Source organism: Nylanderia fulva, unplaced genomic scaffold (genome assembly GCF_048542155.1).
Source record: "Nylanderia fulva isolate GAGA-0341 unplaced genomic scaffold, ASM4854215v1 Scaffold2, whole genome shotgun sequence".
In the NCBI taxonomy this organism is placed as follows: Eukaryota; Metazoa; Arthropoda; class Insecta; order Hymenoptera; family Formicidae; genus Nylanderia; species Nylanderia fulva.
The window spans coordinates 242922-257867 of NW_028190263.1; the positions used below are offsets into that span (position 1 = coordinate 242922).

General features: G+C 29.3%; 2 protein-coding genes and 1 long non-coding RNA gene across 7 annotated transcripts; 2 read left to right on the plus strand and 1 right to left on the minus strand.

Moving 5' to 3' along the window:
- Positions 1-342: 342 nt before the first annotated feature.
- On the minus strand, positions 343-7353 carry LOC114945261 (transketolase-like protein 2). Of its 2 annotated transcripts, none has more exons than XM_029321389.2 (8): positions 7098-7353; positions 3915-4060; positions 3575-3764; positions 3132-3366; positions 2927-3070; positions 2654-2827; positions 2052-2267; positions 343-1652 (listed from the first exon to the last, which is right to left on the minus strand). In XM_029321389.2, exons 1-8 carry the CDS (start codon positions 7202-7204, stop codon positions 981-983), a joined length of 1884 nt encoding a protein of 627 aa, XP_029177222.1. In that variant the 5' UTR covers positions 7205-7353; the 3' UTR covers positions 343-980. The 2 variants fall into 2 exon arrangements, with proteins under 2 accessions (XP_029177222.1, XP_029177223.1); XM_029321390.2 differs by lacking the exon at positions 7098-7353 and adding an exon at positions 4947-5109.
- On the plus strand, positions 6514-10095 carry LOC146723399 (uncharacterized). Its single transcript, XR_014924557.1, has 3 exons — positions 6514-6709; positions 8209-8255; positions 9849-10095. It is a non-coding gene; the product is annotated as an uncharacterized LOC146723399 (long non-coding RNA).
- Positions 10096-10266: 171 nt separating this feature from the next.
- Positions 10267-14001, plus strand: LOC114945262 (uncharacterized). Of its 4 annotated transcripts, none has more exons than XM_029321393.2 (6): positions 10267-10593; positions 11018-11252; positions 11414-11516; positions 11927-12191; positions 13084-13237; positions 13538-14001. In XM_029321393.2, the coding sequence occupies exons 2-6, from the start codon at positions 11018-11020 to the stop codon at positions 13729-13731; spliced, it is 951 nt and encodes a 316-aa protein (XP_029177226.2). In that variant the 5' UTR covers positions 10267-10593; the 3' UTR covers positions 13732-14001. The 4 variants fall into 4 exon arrangements, with proteins under 4 accessions (XP_029177226.2, XP_029177225.2, XP_029177224.2 ...); XM_029321392.2 differs by having other exon boundaries at positions 10268-10612; XM_029321391.2 differs by having other exon boundaries at positions 10268-10396.
- Positions 14002-14946: the final 945 nt, after the last annotated feature.

The following is a 14946-nucleotide window of genomic DNA, read 5'->3' on the forward strand; positions in this document are numbered from 1 at the left end:
TTAGTACAAGATATAATATAATATTGAATTTATTAATTAATTCTATCATCTTTTGTTATTTTACTTTTTGTGCATCTTGACTTTTTTATTAGAAAGTTTAAATCTTAAATTTCACAAATATAATTAATTATTTTTATATGAAATGGAAACTTTTGCTGCACAAAAAGAAGGAATTACTCGATATCGTAATCGTATTAATATAACTTATCTCTTATGTATATTATTTAATTTGATGTGATAATATATTTTTACATTTTTTAATAACAATTCTTAAATATCTCTTTTTTTCCTTCTTTTTATCTGGAAGAGTTGAACGTATAGTAAAAATAGAAAAAAATAGAATTATTTTTGAAGATATTTTTATTTCCATTTATTGCTGTATAAGAATAGTCTTTAAAAAAAAAACATTTTAATATTTTCACTGTTGTGTCTTGCTACAAATGTAAACGCGTCTTTGATATATATATATATATATATGAAACATTATATATGTCAAAAATTTCTTTAAGGAATAAACTTTCTTGTTATACAAAATTATTATATAAAATCACTTTACAAAATATTCTCTTTTTTCTCATATATAAATTTTAAATATACTTTTATATATCTAGTTACAAAATATTCATTTTTTTTCATATATAAATTTACTGTTTTCCTTTCAATATAATGAGCTTATTTATTTGTTGGAAATAAATGCTTTGGCTGATAATATTTAACTTTACTTTTCAGAGCAGGACTCGAAATTACTTACAAAGATTAGATTTTAATATTGTAGACACTTACTTCACTAGTATCGAAAAAAATTGAGCCTTATGAAAATTATATTAGTTTTAACTATTGCTTTATATTTTATAGCCATCTTAAAGAAAAAGGAATGTTTCATCACGTTACTCCATCAATGAGATTTGTGCTTTCAAAAAATAGAATATTAAATTTGTACGTGTACAGCTCCTCATCGATCTAACCAGCGATGTTCAAAGCTAATATTTCAAGATTTCCTGCACCGCTGCAACGATATTACGAGCACTAATGCCATAATTTTCGAGCAGCACTGTTGGTGGACCAGAACGCGGTACATTCGGTACCGCCAGCTTTTTCACTATTACATTTCTTTCCAAAGCAACAGCGGATTGAACCGCCTCTCCTAAACCTCCCTGAGAATAATGATCCTCGACGGTGACGATTCTGCCACCGGTCTCCTTTGCATTTTTGATTATCGTTTGCGCATCGATAGGTTTAACCGTGAATGGGTCGATCACGCGAACGTTGATTCCAACTTTGGCCAATTCATCGGCAGCTTTGATCCCCTCGTGTAACGTTACACCAGCGCCGATCACGAGAGCTTGATCGTTCGCAGAAGACTTGATCACTTTAGCTTTACCAATGCTCAGCGGCTCATCGTTCTTGTACAGAACCGCCGTAGCTGGACGAGAAGTGCGGATGAAGCAGATACCCTTGGTGTTGGCTGCCAGTTCCACAGCGCGTTCCGTCGACACGGCATCGCTCGGATAAAAAACGGTGGAATTCGGGATCGCGCGGAACATCGCGATGTCCTCCAGGCCCATCTGCGAAGGTCCATCCTCCCCGATAGACACGCCGCAGTGCGAACCGACGAAGTTTACGTTCGTCTGAGATATCGCACCCATACGAATCTGAAATGTAAATTGCAACATAGTATTTGTCTATATTTTTATACAGGGTGTCTCATAGGCAATTACTGAAACTAATCAGCTGTCATTTTTTAATGCATGCATTGTAGTTATTGAGAAAACAAAAATATTGTGTTGAAAAGAGAAGTCTGCAGTTTATTTTATTGAAAAAAAGTAATGAAAAATGTGCTAATAATCGTATAAAACTACATAATGCAAGCAGTTATTGAGAAAACAAAAATATCCATTAAAAATTGCAGATTTTCGTCTTTCCAACACAATTTTCGTTTTCTCAATAACTGTACGGATTAAAAAATGACAGCTGATTAGTTTCAGCAATTTCCTATGGGACATCCTGTATGTGTTACTTTTCATGCATGAGATATATGATTTGTGCTTTACTTGATCAAAGGCACGTGTAAAGAATGTTGCAAAAGCGGACACGAACGCGACGGTACGATCTCTGCAAGCGGCACCAATCGCAACTCCCACGACGTTCTGTTCGGCAATGAAACCCTCGATAAATCTAGCTGGATCGACTGCCTTTATTTTTTCGGCATACGTGGAATTCTTCGTATCGCCGTCCAGGGCTATAACACGAGGATTATTCTTCGCCAACTGGAATAAAACGATTAGCATCAGATATACATATTGAGTATACACTGAAAAAAATTCATGTACTTTTACATGGAAATTACTTGCTCAGAACTGGAAAAGTTACTTGCTTGTCACTGTAATTTTTTTCCCATTTGTTTTAAAAATATTAATTTCGTACGTGTAATTTCATGTTCAATGGAATATTTTTAATCTTGAAAATATATAAGAATATATTTTATATGAAATTACATATAATCTGTAATCTTCCATATAAGTAGCAATATTACATGATTATGTCGGAAAAAATCTAGCATAATCACGTAACTTAAATAATCACGTATAATTTACACAAATATATTTTTCAGCAATATATTTCGTTAATAAATATCGATCAAAGACCTACGAACCTTCGCAAGAGCCGTGCCATAAGCCAATCTAGTAGCTACTTGTTCACCCATTTTGTAATTTGGAGGTGAAGCTAATGTAATGTTGCTGATATCCACAACAGGAGCATCATCTACAAGCGGTTTTTGTGGATGCAATCCGAGGGGACCAGAATTTTTCAAAAGTCCAGTCAGATGCTATATTATAAATCACAAAAAGATATATTAAAATCGAGAAACAGTGTCGTAGTAAATTTTTATAATGATAATTAGCATGTTAAAATCGGTATAACATACCTGAATAATGTCATTCGCTTTATTACCCAGAGGTTTGCCATGCCAGTTTTCTAAATCTTCGATTTCAGGGAAGCTTTTGCCCTTAAATGTCTTAGCTAAGATGGCAGTGGGGCGTCCCTTTGTATTTTGTGCTTCATGGAAGGCCTAGAAGTATATCATCTTTTAGCAACTATTTTAATTTACTTGGTATAACTGTCAAGTTTACCTTAACCAATTCTTCCACATCGTGGCCATCCACTACTAAAGCATTGAAACCAAAGGCCTCTAATCTTTTGCGGTAAACTTCCATGTTATGCTGCAACGAAGTCGCTTCGCTCTGTCCAAGACGGTTGATGTCAAAAATAGCACAAAGATTGTCTAACTTGTAATAGGACGAAAAATGAAGAGCTTCCCAGATCGAACCTTCTGCCGCTTCTCCGTCACCAATCAAACAATATACGCTGAAAAGTAAAAAGTAATACATGTATATTTATTAATTATGTAAATAAATTATATCGCGAATATAATTAAGATGTATGACATTTATAAGATGTCTAAATCTTCAGTCTTTAAAAAGTTTCATCTCCTTATCTCTTATATATATAAATATCATATAATATAACTATAATTTATAAATAAAAATTACAAGTTGGACATTTGTAACCATACCGGTAACTGGCTTTATCATAATTCTTTCCGACATAGGCCATGCCTGCAGCAACGGAGAGACCTTGTCCTAGTGAACCGGTTCCTACATCTACAAAATTCAGCCTCGGGGTAGGATGCCCTTCTAGATCGCTATCGAATTTTCTCAAATTCAATAATTCGCTGGATGGGAATAAGCCTGCTTCCGCCCATGCTACAATATACAAGAAAATATTATAAATAAAATTATATTATTATATTATTAAAAAGTTATTAATTTATTATTTAGTTTAAAAATTATATTTAATGCGTCTAAATTAATATTAAAGTATTTAATTAAGTATAATTAATAAGTATATCAAACCTGCATAAAGAATTGGAGCTGCATGGCCTTTACTGAGGATAAATCTATCACTGCTCGGATCGCGTGGTGCCGATACTTTATAACGCATTGTATGAAAGAAAAGAACAGACATAATTTCAGCCATTGACGAACATGATGTCGGATGCCTAGAATAAAACATATATAATAGAAATAAATTATAAGTATATATGTATATATTATATACTTAGAAAATTAAATAAACGCATAATGAATGCTTTAACTTAATTAATTATTTATTCAATTAATATTTATATATCTCTCTCCATAATTTTATTATTTAATTTAATTTATTAAATATTTTAAGCAAAATATCTTTGTTTTTAGAAAAGTGTTTGTGAGCGCATATTGACGATAATTCTGTTCATGTGATCGAATGATATTTATTTTTTTTTTTTACATTATTTGCTATCGTGGTAAGGTCAGAATATCAAAGAGCATCGTCAAAATATCATATCTTTGACTCTTAGTGACTGGAAGTCACAGAGAATATTATGATATCCAAATAATGATAAACTTTCTTACATAACGTATTATAAAATTTATTTTTATCTTTATCTATTAATTCTGCAATTTTATGTAATATCTGCAATTTTGTTTAAACGATTAACAGTACCTAACAAATATTTTTTATTCATTTTTTTAATTTCTCTTTGAGAAATTATAATAATATTTTATTATACAAATCAAATAAAGAGTTTGATAACAATTTATTATCGATATAGAAATGAAGTAGAATGTTTCATAAAGTATATTTGCTCCATTGAATTCTGCAATGCAATTTGCCACATTGCATAAAAATCGATAATAGATTGATTATAGAACGTATTTTTAAACGCTGATAATGATATTACATATAGTAATAATGTTGCATCTCGTATGGTTTATTTAATTAAAAACTTAATATGTTATTGAGAACATTAAAAATAATATTTTTGGCGTAAAAAGAAAGAAAAAATATCTAAAGAGATAATACGTATTGTTTAATTATTAGAATGATAATTATAAGCGTACCCGCTTTTTGACGCTTCTGTTGCTCGCACACAATTAATACGTAGAGTATTGGCAAGATCTTGGAGTTTTTCCATGTTTGTGTTTCGCACCATCGTGAATGAATTAATATCCAGGTCTTGGAACCCCGTCGACAATGAGCGTTCGATCGCAACTGCCACCGAGAAGAGTTTCGGCAAACGAATCGACTATGCGAATATCTCCCTACCTCTTCGACGCAATGACGATGCGTATATAAAGGGTGTCCCGAAATTTAACGTACAAACACGAAGACTGAATGTTCCTTTACATTAAACCGCTTCTTTTCTTGTCAATTTTGGAAATATTCCGAAATATATTCAAACCGATCAATATTTTTCGATTAAAGTAGATATTTTCATTGTCCATTTCCATAATCAATTTTTATTTCACATTTTAATAATACAATTAATTATATTTGTATTTATTCTTTTTTATTCAATTAATTTCATTTTCTATGACTTACAATTATTAATTAATAACTGTTGCGAAGGTATTTTTAACTAAGCGCATTTTGGATATTCGCATTCAGCGAGGTATGTAAATGCAACTTTACATCACGATGAAATTCTGTTTGCCATAGCGATTTTAATTTGCAATTCAGATGTGTTTAGTATTTTACAATATGCATGGGTCTTATATAATCCCGCCTCTTTTTTTGTTTTTTTAAAGAACAAATAAATTATTGAGTTTTGTGAATTTTTTAATAAATCTGAATGTGTGTATAATTAACTTGCATTTTGTTTGTTTAGAAAATTTTTATTGTATAAAATGGTAATATAATTATCAATTAGTAGAATATATGTAATAATAAATTATTAATTAAAATATTTTTAACTTAGGTAAAATTGTAAAAACACGTCATTGCATGTTCTCATAATTGTCCAAGTTTATTAAGAGAAAAAGTAATGAGCTAGTAAGTTCTTAAATTAGATCACTGTCACGACATTTCAGTAGCAGCGCGATAAAAAAAAGTAGATGATTACGTGAGTGAATTTTAATTTTCTTAATTCACTATATGTAATCTGTAATAGTGTAAGTAGAAAAGTGAAAGAGTGTGTGCATATATTTTATATATAAAGTATATAAATTGTTATTCTAAGTTAAATAATATATAATATTGAAAAAAATGTTTCTTTTATTTTCTATTTTTTCTATTTTTAATTACAAAGTAGAAATTCAGATCAATATAATTGCAAGATAAGATAAACTATATTTGTATATATGTTACATAATATAGAATATATATAGTTTAAAATTATGGCATTTCTCTTTTTGTTACGAATAAATATATAGATTATTTATAAAATAGACATCTAACTAAAACTAAGTTAAATAAATCACATTTTTTTATTACTAATATTTGTTTCAAAATTATTTTCTCAAATTATTCAATTTGCATTTATATCTGAAAAAGACGGTGTGTTTAAGATTTATGTACTTATCTTTTTATACATATGGAGAGATTAATACACGTAGAATAGTGCAGACAAAAAGAGTTAAATATAAAATCAATGATAGCAGAAATGATGACTCGAGTTGAATGCTGAATTAGCGTTTTACATATAGTCTGTGTTTGCAGTTTGCACTATGTGTGTGTGTTTAAAGTTTGCACAGTGCGTTTAATTTTGATCTATACTAATTATAAATAACTAATATATTATACATCGCGTGATATTCTTATCAAGAATTGCGAAAATTAGATCATAAATATATGTGCAAGAAGACACATGTAATTTTTCTAAAAGGCATGTATATTCTTTAATTCTCTATATTAAATGCATAATCATTCGTGTTTCTTTCAACTCTTTTATATAGTCGCTTTTTTCTCCAACAATTTTTCTCATTTCTCTGCCTTTTTAAAAACCTGAGAGATGCTTATTTCTTTCAAAAAAATGATATAGTGCCAATAAAGAAAACGGATATAATATTTCGATGAAACGCAACGGTTGCCTAGATTGATGTGGAGTTCACGTGCGAACTTCCGATCTTGCAATGGAATTACGTCATTATCGCGTAATACGACTCATTCTCGCTTATCATCGTACGACCGACAACAGTATTGTCGCTTAACGAGTTGTTAAGCAATCGCATTTCTTATTCTTGTCGATGAATGACTGCCGAAAAAAAACTCACCCGGATTTACTGGCTTGCGTGGCCTCGACAGAATGAATTCTCAGTTTGTTCGCGATGTCTCTCAACTCTTGGATAGTCTTCAATTCCGGCTTATGATAGTTGGCCATTTTTATCCGTAGGTATATATGCACTCTTATGATAGAATCTTGTGGTTTTTCCTTTGGAAAAATGTAGAACGAGCACGTGAACGTGCAACAAGTACGAGCTTAGCGCAACCAAACGCGGCTGATTGCAGTCGCGACGATCATAGAACAATAATTAGTAGATTTGCGACAAATAATTTTACAGTAGATACAACTTAAGGCTGTTGTACATGAAATATCCAAATGGACAAAGTATAATAAAAACACTTTTACGATAAAAAAATAATACATTCTATTTATGAATGTGATAATAAATTATAATTAGATCTTTAAATCGGTTCAAGATATTTATATTTTACTTTTTTATTTCAATGACTTCATGTAAAACGCCTTTTAATGTGATCAGTACAATCATCCATGTAGAGAGTTGTGTGTTCCTCGATATTTCTCGACTAAGCCTCGTTTAGTACTGTCATCTACATTCATTCCAGAAACAGTGAAGTAAAAGTTCATAGCCAAATCCATTTTTGATACTATCGATAAAATCATACATTTATAAATATATTTATAAATTGTGAATCAAAACATCTAAAAATTTGTAATAATGTTTATTTTTGTCACATTTTTATTAAATAAATTGATTAATATTTATTAATAATTAATATTAATATAATAATAATTAATAAATAAGCCGGATAAAAAATTATTAAATTAAATAAATATGGTTATTAACTATTTAAGCGCTGCTATAATTTAGATTTAATTTGTATGTTACAAATCAACGTAACTGACGACACTGACAAACTGAGAAAGTAGGAGGTCTGAGAAAGACATTAAGTATCGACAAAACAACCTTAAAGTGAATTTATTATTTATTTTAGTTGTATTAAATCAAAACTTATAAAATTATTTAATTATTTTCTTATTATTGCACTTATGGAAAATAAAATCTAATACAATAATAATTGTTTGAAAAATAATTTTCTTGAGAGTTCTACTATAATTTTTATTCTATTTATATGTTACAGATCAGCTTATATTAACTTGCAGTCAACATTGTTTTACTTATCAATTGGTGAGTGATAAATTATTTACGAGGTAACGGTTTTAGAGTGTAAAAATATAAATTTATATTGTGTAAAAAATTGTAGACTATAGATTGTAGATAGTTTCGTTACCTCATAAAGGATGAATTACAGATTAAGACAAACATTACAAATATTTCTATTTTTCGATTCTATATATGCGTAATTGTATCATATTACAAAACTATATACGTAATAATAATACAATAATCCCTCTAATGGGTACACTTTGTCATGGTGAAGTGGCTCAATACTTGGATGGACAATTCTTTAAGATTTATCTTAAAGGATTATCCTAAAAGAAAAGCTAAGTACCCAAACTCTTCTTCGCGTAATAGCTTTAGTGTTGTGCTTAAATAATTGTACAATTAGCTTGATAAAGATGAAAAATGAAAATATAAATTTATCTTAGATAAGATGAACATGATTTTGTTTTAATTAGACACTCACTCGAAAAAAGCGGTTGTTAGCGGCACACTTAAAATTGAGAAAAAATTATCAAATTTCAAATTATGATAACTTCGTAAATAATAAAGATAGAAAGGTTTTTAAAAAATGAAAATAAAGCTTGGAGTTTCTTCTTTGATGATCTATTTATTTCAATGTGCGAGATAAATTTATTAAAAATGCAGAATAAAAAAACGAAAGCATGCAAAATTACAAAATGATGATCTAAGTTTGCCAAGGCACATGACGTGAATCAAATGTCGCAACTTAATGAGATCAAAAGCATACGATAGTACAGAGTCTTCCCTTTAAAATGCTTTTTTATTCATCTCGATACGATGATTTTTCGCAGAGTTATTTGCATTTAAAGTAAAAAGCTGCTTTTTTATTCAAATGCGAATATCTCGGCGAATAATCATCGTATTAAGATGAATAAAAAAGCATTTTAAAGAGAAGACTCTGTACTATTATATGCTTTCTATCCGATTGAATTACAACATTTGATTCATGCCATATGCCTCAGCAAATTCGGACCATTATTTTTCAATTTTGCATGTTCTCGTTTTGTCGTCCGCCATTTTTAATAAATTTATCTTGCAACATTGAAATAAATAGATTCTTAAAATAGAGTTTCCAAGTTTGATTTTTATTTTTTAGAAAGTTTTCTATTGTTATTATTTACGAAGTTATTGTCATTTAAAATTTGGTGATTTTTTGCCAAATTTTAAGTGTACCGCTTTTTATTGGAGTGAGTGTATTTAGATAAAAGATAAAATTATATATGGCAAATTAATTATCTAATTTCCAGTTAATATAATTTTTTTAAGATCGCTTATACATAAAAACACAGATATAAAAAAATGTAAATTATGAAAGGGATATAAAAATATATTCATATACTTTCATTTATAAGTTTTTATCGTTTACTTTTTTATAAGCTTTTATCGCTACTAAGTTCTACTATCTACTTCAGTATTTTTATGTGCTATCACTCTAAACCAAATTATTCGAATATTATTCTAGATAATTTAGTAAAGATACCACTTTTTCCTAAAATATAGATTAAAAATATTTGTATTGTCTGTATGAAGATGTCAAAATTTTATCTAGATAATCATTTATATAATTTTATTTAGATAACAGCAAACACTGAATAACCTGATATCGATATTTTTATCGAAGGATCACACTTGCGATGCCATTATTATGGTGTATACTGTATATGTACGTATGCACATAATATCTATTTCTCGCCTTATATGTAATTAATTTTTGATCGTGAAATATATGATATTTTCTTTTTTCAATTTTTCGAACCACATGCAATATATTACAATATTACAATCTCTTTTATACTTGTAAACTTACAATTTTTTTCAACATAGCCAGCTATCAATATAATAATATACACTAATGTTAATATGTATTTTAATAAAAAATACAATAGAATTATAGTGTCAAATATAACAAAAAAGAAAATTTAAATATAAAAGATGTACATGTGTTGCTCATAATAAAATATTTTTTAGTTAAAATTGAAGGTTGGGATTTAAATACATATAATTCGCCCCTGCAACCCTGTCGGTTATGTTCTTTACTTTTACGTTCAATAAAGACGCGCGTGCGCCTTGCACTAATCTGTATACCCTGCGATACCAGACTCTCACAGAGCTAGTGCTCAATGGTAAGAGAGAATTTTCTTATCACAGTAATATTCTGTTTAATTCTGTTCGTACGTTGTGATCTGTGAAAAGACGCGTGGAAAATGGAATTTACTTAAAAATCCTGTGCTTATTTTGCATATTGGTATTATACTACTTCCTTCGAAGAGTGAAAACTTAATCGAGGAGACGAGGGAAAAACAGTGGATGGAGATTTAACGTTGTCATTACTTTTGAAGGTTTTACATAAATTCGTTTGATTTTATTTATTATACACTTTGACAAATATTCATTTTATGTCTCTTATTTTCAATGTTTTCTTTATTTGATATTTATATTCTTTTATTTTACGTTTATATTCTTATTTATATTTATTTTTTTATTTGTTAATATATATATTGACAAATAAAAAATGAATTTAATTTATATTGTTTTCTAATTACATATACACATATATACAATATGTATGTGTGTGTGTGTATATATATATATATATATATATATAGAGAGAGAGAGAGAGAGAGAGAGGGTATTAAAAAATATATATATATATAAATTTTATGTTAAAGCTTAAAATTTTTAATATACGTTTCTATTTTACATTGTGCATGGGATATCTGAATACAGCTTTGTATAATTTATAGATGAGAGCACTGGATACAATCATGAATTCAACCTGCGCTTACTGTACGCTCGAACCACCCCCTGACATTCTTCATATACCTCCGCCACCATTTCCGGCTATTCTTCAGCAAGGTTCCGATTTTTATCCAAGTTCTGACATCCTGCCATTTCCACCACATTTAAATGACAGTCCCTGCAAGCATTTTTGTGATCGGCGCTCCGAAGGGGTTCAATATATAGAAATGCCTCAACAAGGTTCGTGAAAACACAAAAATATTTGTATTAAAAAGTAAAGTTTACATGATTTAATGCAATTAATTTTTGTACATTGTTTTATAAAAGAAACTAATACAAACGATCAAACATGAAAATAAGATATGTAGAATTTAAATGAAAAGTTTAAATAATTTTATTAGGAACTGTATTTGACGACACGTGGCTCCTGATCTTAATATCGTCCTGCGTCGGTGTCATTTTTATCGCCATAGTGCTCGCGACGCTGCTCTTAAAATGCAAATTGTAAGTATATTTGTTCATCTTATTAATGAAAGCCATAATTTATATTCAGTGTTTGCTATTATCTAAATAAAATTATATAGATGATCATCTAGATGAAACTTAAAATTTGGCGTCATCTTATCTTTATATACATAGATAATAAAAATATGTATTATCTATGTATATATCTTTGTATCTTAGATGAAAAAAGTATTATCCTACTAAATTATTTAGAATAATTTTCAGATAACTTTGGTTTAGAATCATAGCACATAAAGATACTTAAATAGTAGAACTTATCATCTTCATCTTATCTAAGATGAATTTACATATTTTTATTTTATGTCTAAATAATTTTAAAATCATCTAAGCACAACACTATTTATATTTAATAAAAAATAAAACAAATGACGAATTTTTCTCGATTATAGCAATAGAAATGGGAAAAGCGGGGTGATCTCCATGCCGAATGCAACTTCTGGGATGCAAGCGATAAACGGTAGGCTCCAGAATGAGGCAGTGCTTTATCCGTGTGCGGCAGATACCATGCAAGACAGTCGAGTCATGTGGGCCACTCTTACTCCACGTGGGACCACGAGACACTATTTGGAGGAGCATACGTACGAGACCATCGGGAGCGGACAGTTTCACAAACGTTCCTGTGCGACTACACCAACCGAACATGTAAAACTCAAGGCAATCTAACAATACGTTTGTATTATACCACACACAATTACTCGTATAAGATGTCCCAGATATAAGCGAGCTCTTTATTTGTGAGTATTTATGTTGCTCAAATTCTCTTTGATTAATTTGCAATTTTTTTTAGTAAAGATATATGTACACAAATTTTTTGTAAGTTTTCAGTTCTTAACATTAAATATTCTTGTTACAAATAAATTAGAAATCTATATATATGTCAAAGAAAAATAAAATTGATATATAAATTAAAATGATACGAAATGGAGTTGTGTGGAAAGCAAATAAGATTTTTGTTTGCACTTTTTGAAACTAGAATTAGTTTTAATAATCGGTCATAATTTGAAAATTATTAATTCTTAAATGTGTGTTTGCAAAATAATCACAAAATACATTTGATTAATCTGTGTCTATCTTTTTGTAAAATTATAGTTTACTAATAAGAATTTTATACAACTTGATCTCTTTATATATGCAAATAAAAAACAGAGAGATTTAATTCATATAAAATAGAAAATTATTTAATTTTTTAATATTTTTTTATCTCTCTTGCTTAGAACCGTTAGATCTCTTGTTTAAGAAACATGTAAGTGTTTATTTAAAACAGAGAAAAAAATTATTTATTATATATATTCTTTACTATTTTTTATTTATTCCATATAAAAAATTATTTTTATTTTTATGCTTTTGAGCAATGTATATCTTTGCGGACTTTAATAAAACATATGAAAGAAATTCTTTTCCTTAAAATTAATTTTCGATAGATTTTGTTTGCTGGACATTTAATTTAAGACAATACGCAACGTCTATAATTAATTTCAAGAGATTATTTTATATGCAAAATATATAAAAACATTTAATATGTGAATGTTAATTAATGATTTTCTAGACGTATGCCGATCCACCAGCTATTACCCCAGTGCAAAATCGACCAAAGGATGACAAAGCTTTCGATAACACTGCATTTGTAGATTATGAAGAACCTTTATCTATCAAGACAGAATATTATCAGCTTAACGATGTCTTGGAGCCAAATGAATCAGGTATGGAAGATATATTTTAAGAAAGTGCATGTACACATTATATTACATCAATTTTTATAAAATATATCTTTTCGATAAAACAAAGTAGAAAACAATTATATAAATATTATTTCGTTCATTAATATATATTATTTTATTAGACGGTGGAATTTAATGTAACTTTAATTTCTTTCGATTGGATATTTTGATTCCGCATAATTTAGATATGAAAAAAATACTTGTATGTAGATATGTGACACACTTTTTAATGTTCTTGAAAAAAAACAATGTATTATTGCGCTTGATCATTTGTGATTCTAGGCATACTTACAATTCAGAGAGGAACCCTCCGTCCACGCGTGAGTTCCCCGACGAGAATCGAACATCCGAATTTGCCTCCATTGAACCTTCATCCGCATAAACGTGCATCTCGGAAGGGCTCTGGGACGCAACATACTTCGGATACGCTACTGAGAAGCAGCATCACGTCATCCACTTATATACCTACTATATAAATATTTCGTCCTCTTTTTGTTACATTTTGATCGCCGATAAGCGAAGTTACACTGTGCACCTTTTACATCTGTTACATCGTATCTAGTCATTGTAAGCACATACTGACTGTATAAGTCGAATAAACGACGCGTAGTCGTGAGAAATTCTTTTTTATCGATTAATATAAGATTGTGATTGTGATTATGTGTAGACGTAGGTGTAGATTGAACAGAATAAATAATGTATGTTACATTTGCATATTATGAAATAAAGCAATGCATATAACAAAATCATGCTTATCTCCATTAATATATTAATTATTATTAAAATATTATTTTTTCATGTTTTCCAATATTTCTCAACGCGCTCTTTAATTTCCTAAGAAGTTTTAATTATTAGAAGCGATAATTAATTTTGTCAAAATTTTAGATATCGCGCTATTTAATTTGTTTTTTGTGTTTATCTCAAAAAACGTCGCGTTCCAGGGCAATCATGTAGAAATCGACGAAATCTACGAGTTCATCACTCTGTGACATTTCTTCGTAAGATTCATTGTCTCGGAGATATCATTACCTAATTTCTTTTTTTATTTTATCTCGAAAATATAGCTACCTAAGGCAATAATTCAGAACTTGAATAATTTTAATAAAAATATATTTGATATTACTATATAAATACATCTTATAATTAAATATGAATCTTATAATAAATATGAATCTTATAATATAAGATGCAAAATAAAATATTGCTAATCAAAACAATCATTATAATTAATTAATTCTTTTAATGAATATAATATAGAACATTCATTAGAATTCATTGTTGTAATGTTTAAAAATGATACGAGAGACTGTGATAATTCAGAAATCGTCAAAACACGCCTTGAATGAATGGATTTTCGTGTAGGTGACTAAATGTATGAAAGAAAAAGTTGTGTGAGTAAATGGAGCCATAAATCACCGCAGAAATGCGCGATAAGAAATACGATGACAGCTGGTATGTACGACGATCATGTTTTATACCTTATTTGGCGATGCGCGGCACCGACACAATTGAAGGTCGTTGAAGGATACATTGTTTTGTCTCAGTTTTTACGTGGATATCGAGTTTCGGACACGTTTAAAGATCCCGAGCCGTGCTCAGTCGAGCGTGAAGATTGAAGATAACGCGAAAAGGATGCGACGAGGAATAGAGGAGGACGCGAGATGTTTGGGTTTCGAGAGAGAAGGACGCGT

What these genes read in the sequence shown, in the direction of transcription:
- LOC114945261 (XM_029321389.2), bottom strand. Translation starts at nt 7,204, where the DNA reads ATGGCCAACTATCATAAGCCGGAATTGAAGACTATCCAAGAGTTGAGA. An exon ending in ACGCAAGCCAGTAAATCCGG is followed by an intron (nt 4,061 to 7,097) that starts GTGAGTTTTTTT and finishes GTTTTATTCTAG; the next exon opens with GCATCCGACATCATGTTCGT. An exon ending in AGCTCCAATTCTTTATGCAG is followed by an intron (nt 3,765 to 3,914) that starts GTTTGATATACT and finishes TGTATATTGTAG; the next exon opens with CATGGGCGGAAGCAGGCTTA.
- LOC114945262 (XM_029321391.2), top strand. An exon ending in TATAGAAATGCCTCAACAAG is followed by an intron (nt 11,253 to 11,413) that starts GTTCGTGAAAAC and finishes TAATTTTATTAG; the next exon opens with GAACTGTATTTGACGACACG. An exon ending in CTTGGAGCCAAATGAATCAG is followed by an intron (nt 13,238 to 13,537) that starts GTATGGAAGATA and finishes TTGTGATTCTAG; the next exon opens with GCATACTTACAATTCAGAGA.